Source organism: Amia ocellicauda, chromosome 10 (genome assembly GCF_036373705.1).
Source record: "Amia ocellicauda isolate fAmiCal2 chromosome 10, fAmiCal2.hap1, whole genome shotgun sequence".
NCBI lineage: Eukaryota > Metazoa > Chordata > Actinopteri > Amiiformes > Amiidae > Amia > Amia ocellicauda.
In genome coordinates, this window is record NC_089859.1 from 28,541,440 (window position 1) to 28,561,945 (window position 20,506).

Below are 20,506 nucleotides of genomic sequence, written 5' to 3' on the forward strand. Positions count from 1 at the left end.
GGAGATTGTTTCTATTTGTTTGTTATTAAACTTAATTGATATTTACTTTATAATGAACACACTTGCTGTGTATGTCCATATTGTATTGAGGGGTTTTATTCTTTATTTAATTTAAACATTCCTTGTGGAATGATACCTAGGCACTTGGACTTGGCAGACCACATATATTAATTTTCCTTTCTAAAAATGGTCAAGCACATGTCCTTCATATTTGGAGAAGAGCCATACAGCTTTAAGTTCTATTACAGTTTAGGTTTCTTGACTATATGTATATAACACTCACTAAAGTCAAGGTTGTTTACAAGAACTCTTGAACCTTACATACGATAATTTCATTTAAATGCAGACATTTTTGAACCATTTAGATTAAGTTTGTTTTGTTCAGTAATTGAGATTATGGAAATAGTGGTTTCAAATTACAATTCTTAGAAGTAGGAATTATTACAGAATTAGGCTTTCCAATGTCCAAGATGTCAATCATTGATGACACCAGGCAAAACAAAATTGGTACCAAATAAGAAATTCAGGGAAATTGTGAACAGAAACTGACATTCAGAATTAAAAATAATCTAACCCTAGCACTTGTATTGCTCTCACTGTCTGAAAAACGGGATGACACCATGTACAGAGACAGTCTGGTATCGCCCTGAAGGCCTTAACCCCATCTTTTTTTGTCCTGTAATCTCCCGGATCACTTTGCACTATACATGTCCATCTAAGAATATCAGTGGCAAGAAAACAACTTGGTTAAATGGCTAAGTTATTTTTGTTCTGAAAATTACAGTTCTAATGTTTCAAGTACTGTACCCTTTAGCTTTCGCATATTATCTTTTTTTGCCTAGTAATCAGCTGCCTTAAAAGCACTGCTATGAAAGAAGCTGAAAACCTCACATTTTGCCCACTAATCATTGCTTTATCTATCTCGATCTAAAAATGGCAGGTTTGTGTTGAAATGCAGATTTAGCTCTTCGATAAACTATGCTGGCACGTTTCTTAATATTTGTGTAATTTAGCCCACTGGGTATTGTAAATTTACCAAATGTATTCCAAAGTTAGTCTGTGCCTGCACACTTTCCAGGGTTTACTGTAAAACAGACTGGATGGAATAATTCCCTTAATACACCACACAATTATTGTGGTGCTGATTTGTGAAGCACCACATTTGAATGGGTTTTTATTATGATGATTATTAATCTTCAAAGTGTAACACTTTAACTGTTAACTGTCAACAAATGTCTCCTTCTGACATTGGAGTGTTCATTTTATTCTGGGAGGACATTGTAAAATATTTTTTATTAGATTTTGTAATGACTTCATTTAAAAAAAATAGAAAACAATATCTTCAATGATTTACAACTAATACAAAAATAAATAAATACAGTACATAAATATATTTCTGTGCTCAATAAATGGAACCCTGTTTCACTATAAATCCATACCCACAATGTGCAAGGTCTCTAATCACATGAGACATGTTTCTAAATTCAACAACACACTGGAGTAATATGTTAGTGTGTCTTACTCCCCAGATGTTTACTTTACTGACAGAAGTAGTTATTTAGTAATCTGTTTTTGATTAGTACCCTGCTGCTCCGTGAATCACAGGGAAAGTTTCTATAATGCTTTGCAATTTTGCAGATCTTTCAACGTCTGTGGCCAAGGGAACTGACAGACAGACCAACTATTCTGAAGAGAATTCAGCCAGCAATAAGCATGCCTACAAAAATATTTTAGCAATTTTGAAGCTCACTTTCCATTTACAATATAACGCATTGTGTACGACTGTGGTAGGACGCAATCCAGCTCGTCCTAAACTCATTTTTTTAATGTCCCGCTAACTGTAATGATGTGGTTGCACCGAGTCTTAAGCAGGGCATGAACTCAGATCCCCTGGAATCAAGCACCCTCAGCACTAACACAGCATCAAAAGAGAATGATTTGGGGACTGCATATCTGAGCTTAAGGCAGAATTCATCACATTTTAAGGTGGGAAAGAAACCCATCTGAAGGACTAATTATACGATCACTATCCAAAAAAGAAAACGATTGCTTTTTGAGGCTATAGGTATAGTATAGGCAGTATAACTTCCAAGTATTTCTCTGTCCAAAAAGATGAAAGCAGTTATTTAAAATTGGATTTCCTATGTTTTTATTAACATGACCTCCAAGTTGTGTCATCCAGTTTGCAAATGGATGAGAAAGTTAAAGTAGACTAGTTTAGATATTTAAAAATACAAATGTGTATTTTTACTTGAACAGGTTTGTACTCATTAACATCCTGAGAACAAGCCTCTCTTACCATATTTGAGAAAACCAAGACCTGACTGGAGGAGTGCAAAAGTGAAAAGTGGGCCCCAGTGTGTTAAGGGTACACCCATTGCCACTTACATTTAAATATCTGGTTGTTCTGTAAATTACAGCTTTCAGCCAAAATGACAGGGACTAGTTTCGTTTGAGTGTGGTTTGAGAAAATTAAGCTAAAGCACCATTTTAAAAATATTTATGCAAGGTTATCCTTTTAACAAGGAAGGTCTTTGGAATAGACCTACCCACTCTTTGATATGGTAAAGTGGTACAGGACCTGTCTAAACAGCTAACAATGCTTATTGTCTTGGTAAATAAAATTACATTTAGTAAAAAAGAAACATCATGTCAATGGTATACTTATTAAACATAAACTGGTTAATAAAAACAAAAACGTAGAGGAAAAACATAGAATTAATTATCTGATTGTCCAGAATACGTGCTTAGTATCTTTCATTAACATCAACAGAACATACCACTCAGAAACCAATGAAAACTCAGAAATTAGAAGAAACCCCTTTTTTTAAAGGCTTAAGATAGCCCAAAATAGTTATATAGTCACTGTGGATGCTATTTTTGGTCAAAATGCTATATTGGTGGAGTCTTTGAGTCTCTAATCATAAGTTTTTACAGACCCAATATGCCAAAGGATAAAAGCTTTAATCAAATAAAAACACATAACTATATATAAAGGTAGACATTAAAGTGTGCATTCCAGTACAAATTAAGATATTCAGCACAAGAATCAGGCCTTACTTCTAGATACTTCCTAATATATTAATAATAATACATCTAAAGCCATACTTCAGAATTTAAGGGTTATCTCATGTCTCACTGGATTTACCATTAAGACAGACAACAGCAAAAACATGGACTCCATTGTGAACATGAAGCACAACCGATAATTTGTAGGAAAAATATTGAAATATAGATAATATTACTAAAATCTATTAGAAAAACATAGGCCTAGACCACATGATACCTTGCAAATTGCAAATTATCATGTAACTAGGCCTTATCGTGTTTTAAAATATAAGCAGCCTCTGACGATGAAGTAAACTGTGATTGGATAAAAGCTTGTAATTTGCAATTGAAAACAAATTAGACAAAATCAACACAACAAACCATAGATGTCATAACCAAAACAATCAAAAATTATAATCCAGCATACTACCTCAAAATACATCAACAACAGCATGTCAACACAGCCAAAGTGAAACTATCTCAAGGGATAATTATAATAAAGGCAGTAAACAAATGCGTATTTTCATAGTTTTCACCTTTTCAGGTTAGTATGTTTTACTGTTTGAAAAGATTCCTATTGTCCTTTACCGTGATTAATTTTGATAAAAACATAAATATCAACTAAATCAATTGCAATTGGCAACAATCTCCTCCAAATGAAAGTATGCACAACTACAGTCCCTTTGATTTGACAAAGTCTTTTTTACAGCAGTGATTAAAGAAAATTACAGGCTGTGATTTTACATGATTGTCAGAGAAGCAAGCAGGCGGTGTGGTTTGGGTGCCTGCCTTGCATTTTTTCAACTTCAGCACCCTCATTCTTCTCGAGTGAAAAAGCCCATACTGATCTACCTCTTAGCATCTCTAGGGGGTGATTCCATGACTACAGTGCTGAGACGCAGACTCAGAGGGGAGAAGGGAGTCACAGGGCTACTGTCCTGTGCACTGACTTCATACTGGGACAGGTTTTGAAAAGAGGCCAAAAACTAATTTCACCATGTTTGCAGGTGTTAGCAATTTGCAGTGGCAGTTCTTGAAAGTAGATCATTAACTGCATAACTCCACTATCAATTTATTATAATTATAAAAAACTGATAACCCACTGAATGTAGTCAGTCATAATAAGGATCCATAAGCAACTGTTTTTTCAGAATAATTAGGTTTTCAAAACTTGTATCTACAAATAAAAACAAAGCAATGATGCTTTCTTCAATTACTGCATTATCCCAGCAAGTGTGACCCTGGCCTATGGTTTTTCACTCCACTGTGATAGTCTTTAAAAGTGGAGGTCAGGGTTCTATAAAAGTATCAAACTTCACTTGCCTCAATCATGTGCCCCTTTAGTCAAACAGCGCAGAACTATAATTATGTAAGGCTCAGCCGGGACCTCCCTAATACTTGGAGTGCTGCTTGCTGAATAATTTTGTCCTTGCAAAAGTGCATTTATATATTGTGCACCATGCTGGAATACACACAAGCATTGAATTGGATTCTGAATCCCAGGAAAACAATATGGTGATGTTTTCTGAAGATTTTAGATCTGCAAGTATTGTAATTCTGATTCATACATCTTTGGAAATGTCACCCCATGCCTTCTTCCAACACTATTTTAAATGACTTTGCTCATACACTATAAACCCCAGGTATTATTACAAGAATAAATCTGTTCTTATCCCATACAATGTAAAACAACTACTTAAGCGCTTAAAGGATTAGGCCTAGTCAAGGGTATGGTTCTATAAAGAAGTATTCAGAGTGACTAGAATTTGGAAATGTACTTACTGGCCAAACTTTTCTGTATAATAGAAGAAAACCTCTAGTGTCTGACTCTCAAAGAATCCTACCCCACTATAAATGTGCCAGGCACTACAGGGATTTTCCTTTGAATGAAAAACTATTCTTCACATGTGTATCTCAGTAGAAACCAATAGTTTTTCAGAATAATTTGATGCTTCACATTAACATGTTTGTTGAATTATCCAAGGTTGCAATGTTTAATTATATAAATATAACAGTTGAACTAAACATGTTAGGGTGGTAGTGAGTTTTGGGGGAAGTCAAACTAATACCCCAAATTAATCAAATTAGAGGAGGCAAAGGGTCAGATGGCCAGTGCAGTCAGTACAGAGGGATACCATACATGTTGGACACAAACAAGTTTCTGGGTAAATTTGTTAATACGTATAATCATGTAAAATTAAATTGGTTTAAGATCTCTTTCTAACCAATATCCTCTCCACAGGCTGGGCTATGATCCCCAGAGAAAACAGATTATTATTGGGTGCAAAGCCTGAAAATAGAAAGTGTCACTTACTCTGCCAATGTCAACTATTCCTGATGGTGTTAACTTTCTGCCTGTCACCACTGGACATGCCAATTCTGGGCTCACAGGAGCCCCGTCTTGCAAAGACTTTCACATACACAGGCACAAATCTGAGACTGTCATCAATGTAAACCGACTCTTGGAGCCATGGTCATTATTTTTTGTGTCTGAAAGGAATCAGTGAGGCAAAACAATCTGGGGCCACCTATCAGAGCTTTAATTACCAACCTCAACATACGTCTATGGATCACATAATAAGCATTAGTATATTAACTGGACTACTGCAGACACAATCATTTTCTAATTCTCTTCCTTTAATCCTCAGATGTGCTGTGTCCAAATATGCAGATTTCAGGTGAGCGGTTTAAGAAAACCAATGACAAAAACACAGATGAAATTCCAGGTAAGGAATGTCTGATTCTCATTGCTCCATTTATGTCTTTATTACACACCTTTGTTAAACATGAATGTTTAAATGTATAAAGATATATAGGTATTCTTTAAATATTGCAATTGTTTTAATGTCATCATCCTATACACTGTAGTTACAATTAAAATACTGGATAAGGGCTTCTGACAATAAATAAATATATAGGCCTAATTAAAATACTAAGAGCTTAGATTAGGGGCTTCATATGTGAAAGAAGCAATGTATTGCATAATATTTCTTAAATGTTCATTCACGTTTAGCCAGTGATTTATTACTGTGCAATGAAACATCACAATAAAACTGAAACCTTTAAGTGTATTTAGTCTGGTTTTAAATATTTTCATATTTAGTCTGCCACCACATTATCTCCCTCAGGCATTTTGTATAAAGAATATTTTGCTTGCCCTGAATAGATAATCACTGACACTTCAAATAAATGATAATCAGTCTAAAGAGAATATGTGAGCAGCATTACCAAATATTCGCATTGGCCTTAATAGTGGTGAATAACTGAAGATTATGTTTTTTTAATACCTTTTTAAGGATTAAGTAACTTGTGACAAAGATCAGTACATTTACAGATTTCAAAACACAGCGCAAATCATATTAATAAGTCTTGCTGTTGATCTAGGGTACGGCTTTAACAGACTGATAGGATGTTTGTCTTTGAGTTGTGGGACTTAAAGTTCCTGTCTAGACTCCCAGTGAACATGTGTCACTGTCAGAGGACAAAAACAGACTCCCAATGATGAAGAGAAATCATTATCTAAACTATGTTACCATTGTCTTGAGAAGTGCTGTTTAAGTGTACTTTTAAATAAACTTTGCAAATTTCATTGAACAAATGTGTGAAAGTTTAATAATGACGTATCCACATCCAATCTTCACTCACAGCTTATTCTTTGAGACAGACAGCTGGACTCACAACACACACACACACACACACACACACACACACACACACACACACACATGTAAACAAGAAAAGTTTAAACTGAAGTATTCTGTTCTTCACTTTACACCCCTACACAAAATTCTGTTTTTTCCCAATGGAAACTGCAAGATGTCCTTTCTCTTCTGAAAAACAGAGCAGATGGAAATATGTTTTTATAATTTATCCAACAGATCAGTAACTAAGAATTACATTTATTTAGTAAACTGATACTGATCATACTTTTTTTAATGGCTAATTCCATCAATTAACGTATTTTCACACTTAAATTTCAACATATTTGATTAATGACTTGGATACTGTTCTCTTAAAACCCTTAGGCTAAATCATATAACAAAATCCTTCTGCTTAACTGTATTAAGTCAATTAGCATAATAATTAACTTAATACTGCATTATACTGCAGAATGGACAGACTTTTCGAAATTACCCATTGAATTAGTAGCTTAGCTGCCCCATTTTAAGGCCGAACAACAGCCTGAACACTCGGCAACACCAAAAATTCAACTAGGCCCATGAAAATCAACACTCGATTTTGTTAACTCAGTAGAAAGCAACCCCAACATTAACGAAAGACTACAGGGACTTTAACCTTAGCTCAGACCAAAACATAACCCTAATTTAATCACTAATTTAAAATTGTCTTGCATAATTTCGCTACATTACTAAAATAATTATGCTTTCTACACAATTTAAATGGAAATGTGATACCATTCCTACCACCATCTTTAGCCAAAATTAAAATTTAGATAAAAGAATCTGAATCTTGCTGAGAATTGTGTTGTTTGTTTATGCTGTGTGGTCACCAAAATGGAGGTTAAAAATGTTAAGTTCTGGCTGACTCACAGACTACTTATTATATAGGCTGAACTATTTATGTGGACACATTTACACTGCAAAACCAGACTTCATATTTTTGAATTACACAATCTTACAGATGTTATCCCTCATTGATGCTTTATTCAAAGAGTAGAATCTTGAAGAAAACACCAGGGTGTCTTACCAATATAATGATTCAAATCACATATATATGCCACCCATAACTAGATTTCCCAAAAGAGATCCCTTTTTCTAATACTACAGACCATCAGGCACATAGAACTTTACCACACAGTTTTGTCATTATCCAAGCAGATATTACAACTATCTCCCAAAAAGGATTTTGTTTTAAATGTGATCAGAAGATGTCAAATTTTGGTATGACAGAGACCTCTTTACTCCCACACTGGAGTATTAACACAGTTAAGAATAGCTTCAGCTTCAATAAATGTCCATCTCAAAATATCTCCATATTACTCTGATGGTAAACCTTTAGAACTTATTTTCATGGTGCAGATAAAACCAGTTTGTACTTACATAATAATAATTCTGAAAAAATACAATTTGACAGATTCTGCCTGTGTTTCTAGACAATTTATTATGGCTTAACTTTTTTCAGTAGTATAATATACAGCTCTGGAAAAAATTAAGAGACCACTTAACATTGATTTCTGAACTTGGACTGGTCTCTTAATTTTTTTCAGAGCTGTATCATATAAGATAATATAATTATATATATATATATATATATATATATATATATATATTGTGCTTCAATACTGTTGATCTCTGGCCATTCAATATTGCTGTATGTAGTCCAGCAAAATATGGCACTATAGCTACTAAAAACAGCTATATAACATGTACCTCTGCATATCATGAACTTCCCATTCCACCTCACTCAATTTAAGTTATTTCCAAAGCAAATATCTAAGCGATGGATGGTCAGCCAGAGATTAACCACAAGTATGTTTTACAGAGAGTTCTTGAGTACACAACTCACTGTCATTCTTGTTTGGTTTAAAGACAGTTTAAGATTCAGAGTTAATGAATAGTAACTCAAGATAGTAATTTTACATTGGATATTTCAAGCTTTGTTTAAACTGTCGTTACACCGGCGACATACTCACTAGAAACTGTACCTTTTCTCCATAATTTGAATGGCCTCATCAACAAATACAGCAGCCCATTATTTCAATTTGAATTATACAGAATTATTTTCACTGCAGACTAAGCATCTAATTTCTTAAAAACAAACAAACAAACAAATAAACAAAACTCAGAACTGCAGGAGATTGATAGGCATTAGGAGGTGTCAATACCAGTAAGATGCTTTGGAACACACTGAATGCAATTAATTCACGCATGAATTGTCCCCTCAAGAGGTTCAAAGCCAGTCACAAAGTGGGCAGTGTGTGCAGATGTTACCAGCTTACAGGATCAAAGGCCTTCACTGGCTCTCTGGTTTCATTTCCCAGTCAATGTGTTTGGGTTTTTCCGCAGAGTTAGCCCATTTGAGCTTGGGGTTTCAGTCTCAGTTGAAAATAGCTTCCCGGACTGATTACATGCTGAGCATTGCCAATCCAAATTACAGGTTTGCACACTGTTCATCCCAAGCCTCAGTGCAGCTCATAGAGCAAAATGAGTGCCATTCTCTGTGGAGCGACGCTCAGTGACAGAGGGGTAGGAGACACTTGGCATTATTGGTTCATTTCTCCAACCTGGACCTTTACGCCACACAAAAAAGATGTAAATTGATGCTGTTCCTTTCTCAATGTCATTGCGATTTTTTTTTAAAGCATGAATATCTTTTTCAGAGTAGACACCTGTGCTTTTTGGTGGCTACATGGTGTATATTTTTACTATTTGGTTATTTAAAATAGTTAAATGACTGTTTATTGGTTTATATATGCCCAGTTGCGTTTTTTATTTGTTTGTTTGATTTCCATGAGTTTAAAAAGATACAGGCCAAGTCTAATATAGGGCAGGTCAGCACCCCTTGACTGAAACAAGCATAACGGTACAAATTGTATATTTCAGATTTTCATGTATAACAAATTATTGCTCTTTTCTTTGGTTATTATCATTGGCGTGCTTTTTAGATTACCCTCAACACCAACCGCTTTTCACAAGCAATACAACCCACCATTAAACCACTTGGATTCCTGCACCATGCTGTGTGATACCTCAAGAAACATTGAAACACATTCAAATTATACTTGTCCTGAAGCCATTCATTTAGAAGTTCGAGTATTTCGTTGTTTAACGACAGAAAACAGGCACCATGCAATATAATTCAACTTCCTTACCTGATAAATGAAAACTAACATATATAGCCTAGGCTTATTTTGAGACACAATAGATGCGACTTTAACCCAAAGCATACACTAAAATAAGCACTTTTTACAATATTATTATTATTACTACTAGTTAATTGATTAATCATCCCTTAATGTGTAATTAAAAACTCCTACTGCCAGTCAATGAAGTCGGGGCCAACGAGGGACACCATGAGTGGAATCGTTTCCTAATCTCCGTCAATGCAATATGGCAAATGTCAGTCTTATCTTACTCAGTTTCAGCCGGGGTCGTCCAACACCTTCACACGTTTCCCAATAATAACTTTGTTAAACAGGCTCCCCTATGGGCTTGAGATGAGATCACGTTGTCTGAGATGACGCAACTAATTGAACATTGCACAGGTGGCTTCAACTCATTATTAACGAATGTACCCTATTGCATGCACGGTTTTCTAGATTCACTAGGGGAAATCTAGGGAAAATAGATTTGTATTTATTAATTCAATGAATCACACACATACAATTAGAAATCCTGCTATACCCATTTAAGAAAGTGCTAACTTTTAAGGATTTCTCAGTGCAAAACAGTAGTCACCACGCGGTTCCATACAGCAATGCATATGGTGCTTTACATTGACTGTTGTTGGTCTCTGTGAATATGGAAGTACTATACACAGCTACCATTTGTTTTTTGCTTTTTAGCTGCTTTCACATTTGTGGTGGGAACCAGCATACACCATGCACACTGGCCAGCTACTTTTGCATTTCTTGTTTCATGTCTGTGGACACTGCTATAGTTACTTTTTTGTTTATTCTGTGTGTACAAAATGGGAGTGGTTACACTTAACCATCTTAAGCTTTGGGTAGCCAACCAAACTGGAAGCCAAATAACTTCTGTTTTGCCTCCACTGACAGAAGTGTATGGCTCTGTTATTTTAAGATGTAGCATAAAAAGTACAATTTAATGCTTTACATTTGGCTTCAGATCTTTAAAAACACCAACAACATGAAGATGAACCTACAGGTTAAAGTAGCATCTGTGATGATTTTAGGAAATATGTAAAATGGTAGTTACATTGACAAAAGTAATTTTGTTTTGTCCAATGTTGTTATTATTCAACATTATGAAGTAGTAGCACATCTATCTATGTATTTGTTAAATCTATTAACTGTTACGATTGAAAATATCAACTATCAATCAGTGTCCTCAGGTATAAATGGAGTCTTGAATAATTTAATTAGTTACACTTCTCTTTTCAACCAATTTAGACTTAATCTAAAACAGATAAAAACTAACAAATGTATGGTATGATCTAACTTTATGAAGACATGAACCTTAAGAATAAGATTATTTTTTCCCTTTGGTTTATTTGAAATATTTCCTTCTCCAGATTTTTTTTGTTTGTTTGTTTGTTTTGTTTTGTTTCTTGACATTTTATAAACAAATTAAAACTAAATCATATTCACATTGTAACACAGTCCCTGAATCACATGCCCAAGTCATCCTGAAAATATGGTCATGACTGCTCCAAGCAAACTGTCTATAAACTCACTTTTTTCCTAGCAGTCATCTCATATCTGATAATCCCTGATAAATTCAATTTTGCAACTGAAGATTTAAGTGTATTCTATTTTTAAAATCAAATGATGAAGATGCATGGCTGTATGGAAATAAGCATGCCAAGCTGGAGGATCTTATTAGAATTGGCTTGATGAAGTTCTTGGATCAATAACATACTAGGGACAGGACGAGCTTGATGCTTTGATTGCTCCTCTCTCATTTGAAACCCTTCTTAGGTTATTAAGTGAGACTGACAGTGACACAGAGGTAGACCATGTGCATTTAAACAAATGCAATGCTATTATTAGACCACTGTGGACTTAACACACTGGAAATAAACTGTAAAAAAGCAATGCAGATACATTTTGTGGGATAGACAAAGTCCATGTGTTCAGTGTTACCTGAATAACTGAAAGATTCAGAACAGGTTTGATTGAAATTGTAAGCACTCCAAAAAGGAAAGCTGTAGTAGTTACTGTAAAAATCTAAACAAAATTCCTCAGTGGTTAAAACCACAATTGTTTTAATGTAAATTTGAGGTGTATAGATTTTAAACTGTTAACATCATTGTAAACTGTACAGGATATTACATTTCTACATGCTTCTGTAAGGTGGGCTGTTGATTTAAAGGACTGAGAAGTCAGCAGCTTCAGTATAGTAATTATAGAAACTTGTGGAGTGTGGTGTTTCACTTTTTATTTGATTCTTTATGCTGATTGTGTCAACTGGATCTTATTCTGAGTGTGTGTGTGTGTCTGTTACACTCTTAGAACTAATGTGTTAAATTTAACACATACTGTGTTTATTCAAGGACAACACAACTTGTGTTAAAATTCACCAAAGCCCGACACAATAATTTATCTATTTACCATGAAGGGGAAAAACACATTGTGTTAAAAAGACACTTTTTAAACATTATTGTGCTGTAATTTGGTCAATTTTAACACAAAGTTGTGTTGTCCCTGAACAAACACAGAATGTGTTTAATGTAACATTAGTTCTAAGAGTATACTGTGCCTAGGTAGGAATTCAAAGGAGTTAAAATATCACTGCAACACTGCTTTTGATAGGGGGGGAAACAACAACTTTAACACATTACGTTTTAAAATACTAGTAATGAAATGTGTTAAAATGATCACAAAGAAGTGAAAGAGTTTTAAAAGGTACATGTTGTCACTGACTATCAATCAAAAGAGCAAAGGTACAATTTTGATGTCAGTGTTATTTTTAAAAAATATTTTTCTTGCCATGACTGGCACATAGCTTGCTACTTGTCAGGGTAAGAAAATTAACTCGTCACTCTTTTATCGCCACCTAGTGCCAATTGAAAGCATTGCAGTCATAAGAACATGTATTTAGCTTTATTTTCAGACTGTTTATATGCTCTCTCCTCTCTGTTGCTCTCACTAATGTTTATTAATTGTATGTATGTATGTAAGCATGTTTTAATGTATTCATTAATGCATTTATTTTCTCCTGACAGGTTTTGATCTAATGGAATATTTTAGTGTGAAAGACATGTTTGGAATGAAAGACAATGTAGGTGAAAGTTACGTACGACTTGGAACCATGCCTATCGTGCAGCAGACAGAGTAAGTGGAAATGATTCATACTAATCTGTGATTATATGTTATAGTAGTGCCCCTGCTGAGTGGCTAACGTGAGAACTTTTAGCCTTTTCCCTTAAGCTTGATCTTGATTTCCATTTATGTACATCATACTGGGATATATTTGTACCCCCTAGTTTAAAAAATGATTTGCATGCTTAAAGGACGGGACCAGCTTCACTACTACGATGTTATCTTCAACTGATGTGCAAGGGTTAAGCAGTGTATTCAATCAGCTGTTTTAAATCCAATGAAAAGAGTCAACTGCATGATCAGAGACAAATAGTCTTTCCTACAAAAGAAAAAGATGTATTGCCTTAAATGTGAAAAAAAGTACACAAGAGCACCTTCATTAGAATAGGCTATATCCATTTATTCATGCTCACTGGCATGAATAAATGAGAAGGTTTCAATTTGTCCTAAATCAATGGCGTGTCACCCTTCACCAGCTTTTCTGATAACAGTTTTATGCACAGATCATCTTCTCCTTAATTAAAAATAAATCTCATCCTAATACATAGACTGAAATGCAAGATACTGGGATGCATGTTTGTTGCCAATGAAAACAGCCCGACACTGGTGAAAAACATCAATTTTTGGGTGTTATTCTTTCAGTGGAGGGTGGGGGCATTACCCCTGTGAAGGTCATGGTTAGTGGTTTGACTTGAAAAGCATTCATTCCAAACTGATCTGGATCACTTGGTTACATATTGAATGCAAATGGGGCAGTGAAAACAAAATACTTGTGGCATGTTGAGTGAAAAGGACTGGGTCATATGTTTACAAAAAACATTTCACATATGGTCAAAGCTTATTTATTTATTTTTGTACATCAGTAGACATCTGTCTGAAGACAATGGATTGTACAAAGGTTTGACGACACATCTAAAAATAGTCCTTATCACAGTGATGGCTGAATGTGTGCTTGAGGATAGATTATTGATAGAGAAGTATGACAATTAAGTTCTGATGTAGTCCCAAATCTGAGCAGATCGTCAAGAGACCAAAAGGGCATCTTTGTCTCTTTGGAAAGTTGCTTACTTTCTGGTTATGAAAATAAAGTACATTCATTATCAGTGCACACTTTGAGCCAGCCAGCCACTTGTTTTTTATGTATTAATATTTACTTGATAACCTTTTTTTTTTTTTGCAGAGATGTTTTTCCACAAGGTCTTCCAGATGAATATGCTTTTGTGACCACATTTAAATTCAGAAAAACATCCAGACGAGAAGACTGGTACTTATGGCAAATCTTTGACAAATACGGGATACCACAGGTTTGTCCGGTGTTTTGCTCTCCTAAACTGAACTGATATAGTACAATTAGAATAATAGAAATTGATCAAATTTTGCTAATACAGTTACTTGGAGCAGCTTGAATTAGGAATTAGGAAGTGTTTACTGTGTCTAATAAAACTGAAGGCATTGTCTGTCATTTACCTGTATGGCCAAGAATAGATCGTCCATAAAAACAAACCCAGAAACACAGAATAGAAAGGTTTTAGAAGTGTGCAAGTATTGCATAAGCATGTTTGTTTCTTTATATTTTCCTTAGGTTTCCATTCGATTAGATGGTGAGGACAAGGCAGTGGAGTACAACGCTGTTGGACTAACCAAGGACGCAGTGAGAGCGGTCTTTAAAAACCCGGATGTCACTAACTTGTTTGACCGCAACTGGCACAAGATAGCCCTCAGTGTCCAAGCCAAGTCAGTGTCCCTCTATCTCGACTGTAAATTCATAGAAACTCTGCCCATTGATGACAGGGAAGACATTGACATCCAGGGGAAGACAATCATTGGCAAGCGGCTCTATGACAGTGTGCCAATTGATGTGAGTACAGTGTTCACTTTCACTTGTCCAAGTCAAAGTGGTGACTTTTGACTTCTATTAATGGACTGGTTTTCCACAGCTTTTAAATTAAATGAAAACAGAAATAAAGTTATACATGAAAGTGGAAATTCCTACTACTTGTTTCTGTTGTTTTTATATTTATTTGATGTATCGTTTGTTAATGTTTTTTAGATTTTCATTTTATGACTTTTGTTACATACAACACATAGCCACATATGCCAAGGTAACATAGATGAGATAAGAAAGTTCTGAAAATAAGAAAAATTATATATAACCAAGTAGCTGTATTGATACCAAAAGGAGATTTTCATTTTTGAGTTTTTTAGTATGAACAGTCCAATGTATCTCAAGTGCTCTAAGTGCTGATGAGTATCAGATGTGTTTCTGCTGTTATCTTTCTATCATTCCCAGCCCGAATCTCTAACAAACTGATTGTGTCTTGCTGCTATAATGTGATTCCCCAGTTTGACCTCCAGAGAATGGTGATCTATTGTGACTCAAAGCACGCAGACCTTGAGACCTGTTGTGACATCCCCTCTGGTCCTGTAAGTATTTATTTAACATTGCGTTGTACAGCTGCTGATTCCTTTGTCATTTGATGCTTGATATGTCTGATAAACACCTCCAGTTTCCCTCAATATGAAGTTAATTAATCACTTGCATTGTCATTGAACATACAGGTAAATTGTGGTGGCAGGCATGCATGCACAATACTAGGCCCTTTATTTTAATTGATCAAAGAATAATTGACACAGCCAGGCTAGATAATGACTTTGCTTCACATTGATATTGCCATTTTAATAAAAACACTTTTTTTTTTTTTTAACGTTTCACTCCCAGACACAATGAACCTTGCAGAAGAAGATGTAGCCACTGATTGCATTTACTCGTTAAACCATTCATTAATTTATTTGATCTATGACCAGTTAAGTCCCATTATATACACTGGACAGCAGTGTCCTGGTAGCATCAATGGGGTTTGACGGTAAAGCCAGGTCAGTGTGCCACATGGTTCAAGGAGAATAGCATTGAGAGGAATGCATTGCCTGTTCAGAGTTCTGGAAGGGCATATCAGAAAGAGATCTCAGATACCAAATTGTCTACTGCCATATGAAAAGCATAGCAGCAGTGATTAAAGCTAAGGTTCGGCCTATAGCTTATAAAATAAATTATGATTAGCTGCTTTTTTAAGTGTGTTGTGTATTAGCCTGAAGAGTGAACAGTATATAGTCTGTATACAGTGTTTTTTTTGTTTTGTTTTGTTTTTGAAGTGTTCCCAAATATCTGTCGTGATTTGGTTTTTTTTCAGTGCCAAGTCACAGTTGTGACAGAAGCCCCTGTCACTGATATTACACCAACACAAAGTGGCGAGCAGCAGATTGGCCATCAGACCCAAATCAACTGCTCCTGTCCTCCTGGAGAGAAGGCAAGTTGCAGGAATCAGCACAGCTTCTTGTTGATATAATAATAATAATAATAATAATAATAATAATAATAATAATAATAATAACTATAACATTATAGGCTGATGACGGCTGGGAGCATATCAAAAGGTCCACCCACTATCCAACAGAGGTGTAGACTTGAGTCAAGTGACTTGGGACTCGAGTTAACTCGAGTCGGAATTGATGAGACTTGGGACTTGACTTGAAAAAAGCTGAAATGACTTAGACTTGACTTAAACTTGGCAATCATTGACTTGTGACTTGACGACTTGATTTGTGGGTGTTTTACTTGGCATGACTTCACTTTTCTAATTTTTATGTTGTTTGTTGTTGCATATTTTTTGTTACATCCAAATGGATGCGTGGCAGTCCTCGGATGAGTATGGTGCTAATTGTGTCAGCGCCTGTCATACTGTATGTCCTTGGGCACAGACTGTCATCAAAGACAATAGAAAGTTGAAGTGGTGTCGTCACTTTGGAACTAGCGTATGCAAATTTACTTTCAGCAAAAATCCCATTCATTTGTCCCATAGAGATTCTGAAAAATCGCTCAAATAAGGTCTACATTCAGTACAGACTTAGGCCATCTTGTACCGTTTTTGTGGAAGTTACCCTCTTTCAATACATTCGGCCATTATAGGTCCTGAAGCACAAACTTACCAATAGCAAGGAAAAGCTTACAAAATGCTAACTTTTTACAAAACTTTTACTACAAAACAGGCGCATGCTAATGCGTCCTCACTGTCCCAAGCACAATCAGGTACAGTGAGGGAAAAAAGTATTTGATCCCCTGCTGATTTTGTACATTTGCCCACTGACAAAGAAATGATCAGTCTATAATTTTAATGGTAGGTGTATTTTAACAGTGAGAGACAGAATAACAGCAAAAAAATCCAGAAAAACACATTTCAAAAAAGTTATAAATTGATTTGCATGTTAATGAGGGAAATAAGTATTTGACCCCTTCGACTTAGTACTTGGTGGCAAAAGCCTTGTTGGCAATCACAGAGGTCAGACGTTTCTTGTAGTTGGCCACCAGGTTTGCACACATCTCAGGAGGGATTTTGTCCCACTCCTCTTTGCAGATCCTCTCCGAGTCATTAAGGTTTCGAGGCTGACGTTTGGAAACTCGAACCTTCAGCTCCCTCCACAGATTTTCTATGGGATTAAGGTCTGGAGACTGGCTAGGCCACTCCAGGACCTCAATGTGCTTCTTCTTGAGCCACTCCTTTGTTGTCTTGGGTCATTGTCATGCTGGAATACCCATCCACGACCCATTTTCAATGCCCTGGCTGAGGGAAGGAGGTTCTCACCCAAGATTTGACGGTACATGGCCCCATCCATCGTCCCTTTAATGCGGTGCAGTTGTCCTGTCCCCTTAGCAGAAAAACACCCCCAAAGCATAATGTTTCCACCTCCATGTTTGACGGTGGGGATGGTGTTCTTGGGGTCATTCCTCCTCCTCCAAACATGGCGAGTTGAGTTGATGCCAAAGAGCTCGATTTTGGTCTCATCTGACCACAACACTTTGACCCAGTTCTCCTCTGAATCATTCAGATGTTCATTGGCAAACTTCAGACGGGCCTGTACATGTGCTTTCTTGAGCAGGGGTACCTTGCGGGGGCTGCAGGATTTCAGTCCTTCACGGCGTAGTGTGTTACCAATAGTTTTCTTGGTGACTATGGTCCCAGCTGCCTTGAGATCATTAACAAGATCCTCCCGTGTAGTTCTGGGCTGATTCCTCACCGTTCTCATGATCATTGAAACTCCACGAGGTGAGATCTTGCATGGAGCCCCAGACCGAGGGAGACTGACAGTTATTTTGTGTTTCTTCCATTTGCGAATAATCACACCAACAGTTGTCACCTTCTCACCAAGCTGCTTGGCGATGGTCTTGTAGCCCATTCCAGCCTTGTGTAGGTCTACAATCTTGTCCCTGACATCCTTGGACAGCTCTTTGGTCTTGGCCATGGTGGAGAGTTTGGAATCTGATTGATTGATTGCTTCTGTGGACAGGTGTCTTTTATACAGGTAACGAGCTGAGATTAGGAGCACTCCCTTTAAGAGAGTGCTCCTAATCTCAGCTCGTTACCTGTATAAAAGACACCTGGGAGCCAGAAATCTTGCTGATTGATAGGGGATCAAATACTTATTTCACTCATTAACATGCAAATCAATTTATAATTTTTTGAAATGCGTTTATTTTTTTGTTGTTATTCTGTCTGTCACTGTTAAAATACACCTACCATTAAAATTATAGACTGATAATTTCTTTGTCAGTGGGCAAACGTACAAAATCAGCAGGGGATCAAATACTTTTTTCCCTCACTGTAGCTAGCTCAGCGGCAACTTTCTACATTCAATCAAAATCGGGTAGTGTTTATTTTAGTAGTTAGCTAGCTAGTTATCTCTAAAAGGAGTCATAAAGTGCTAAAGTTGCTTAAAATATGTATCAAAAGTACGTGAGAATATGGTAGCTATGCTTTCAACCGAGTTCAGGTGGCAGGAGTAGAGTGCTGGTTTGGGAGGACGTATCAAGCTAGTGTCTGGTGTTGTAGTCCCATTTGTATTAAAGTTAGCTTGCTGCTTGCTTGGAGTTCAAAAGTGCATCAAAATTGATAATGGGCTTATCTAGTGAAAGAGCTCACTTTTGCACACGTATCACTTTTTATAAGCCTGTGTTAAACACAGACCTTATTTTGATGATTTTACGAAATCCCTATGGGAAAAATGAATGGGACTTTTCCCATTTTGCAGTAAGGGCATGTACTAGTTACAAGTGGTATATATATATATACATATACACTCACCTAAAGGATTATTAGGAACACCTGTTCAATTTCTCATTAATGCAATTATCTAACCAACCAATCACATGGCAGTTGCTTCAATGCATTTAGGGGTGTGGTCCTGGTCAAGACAATCTCCTGAACTCCAAACTGAATGTCTGAATGGGAAAGAAAGGTGATTTAAGCAATTTTGAGCGTGGCATGGTTGTTGCTTGCCAGACGGGCCGGTCTGAGTATTTCACAATCTGCTCAGTTACTGGGATTTTCACGCACAACCATTTCTAGGGTTTACAAAGAATGGTGTGAAAAGGGAAAAACATCCAGTATGCGGCAGTCCTGTGGGCGAAAATGCCTTGTTGATGCTAGAGGTCAGAGGAGAATGGGCCGACTGATTCAAGCTGATAGAAGAGCAACTTTGACTGAAATAACCACTCGTTACAACCGAGGTATGCAGCAAAGCATTTGTGAAGCCACAACACGTACAACCTTGAGGCGGATGGGATACAACAGAAGAAGACCCCACCGGGTACCACTCATCTCCACTACAAATAGGAAAAAGAGGCTACAATTTGCACAAGCTCACCAAAATTGGACAGTTGAAGACTGGAAAAATGTTGCCTGGTCTGATGAGTCTCGATTTCTGTTGAGACATTCAGATGGTAGAGTCAGAATTTGGCGTAAACAGAATGAGAACATGGATCCATCATGCCTTGTTACCACTGTGCAGGCTGGTGGTGGTGGTGTAATGGTGTGGGGGATGTTTTCTTGGCACACTTTAGGCCCCTTAGTGCCAATTGGGCATCGTTTAAATGCCACGGCCTACCTGAGCATTGTTTCTGACCATGTCCATCCCTTTATGACCACCATGTACCCATCCTCTGATGGCTACTTCCAGCAGGATAATGCACCATGTCACAAAGGTCGAATCATTTCAAATTGGTTTCTTGAACATGACAATGAGTTCACTGTACTAAACTGGCCCCCACAGTCACCAGATCTCAAGCCAATAGAGCATCTTTGGGATGTGGTGGAACGGGAGCTTCGTGCCCTGGATGTGCATCCCACAAATCTCCATCAACTGCAAGATGCTATCCTATCAATATGGGCCAACATTTCTAAAGAATGCTTTCAGCACCTTGTTGAATCAATGCCACGTAGAATTAAGGCAGTTCTGAAGGCGAAAGGGGGTCAAACACAGTATTAGTATGGTGTTCCTAATAATCCTTTAGGTGAGTGTATATATGGAACCTACTGTATATATATATAATTATTCTTTATACTATCGCACATTATTTCAGTGATATATGGACAATAAAAATGTTTTTGATAATCTGCTGTGTTATGTATTGTATTACTTAAAGTATAAAGAAGATCATACGTG

General features: G+C 36.5%; 1 protein-coding gene across 1 annotated transcript in view; it reads left to right on the plus strand.

Moving 5' to 3' along the window:
- col22a1 (collagen, type XXII, alpha 1) overlaps positions 1–20,506 on the plus strand; it is a 77,570-nt gene that overhangs the window by 6,691 nt on the left and 50,373 nt on the right. The window contains exons 4-9 of the mRNA XM_066714569.1: positions 5,697–5,774; positions 12,916–13,024; positions 14,193–14,316; positions 14,595–14,870; positions 15,356–15,436; positions 16,201–16,317. Of these exons, the coding sequence (XP_066570666.1) occupies positions 5,697–5,774; positions 12,916–13,024; positions 14,193–14,316; positions 14,595–14,870; positions 15,356–15,436; positions 16,201–16,317 (785 nt within the window). The remainder of the gene's footprint in view (positions 1–5,696; positions 5,775–12,915; positions 13,025–14,192; positions 14,317–14,594; positions 14,871–15,355; positions 15,437–16,200; positions 16,318–20,506) is intronic.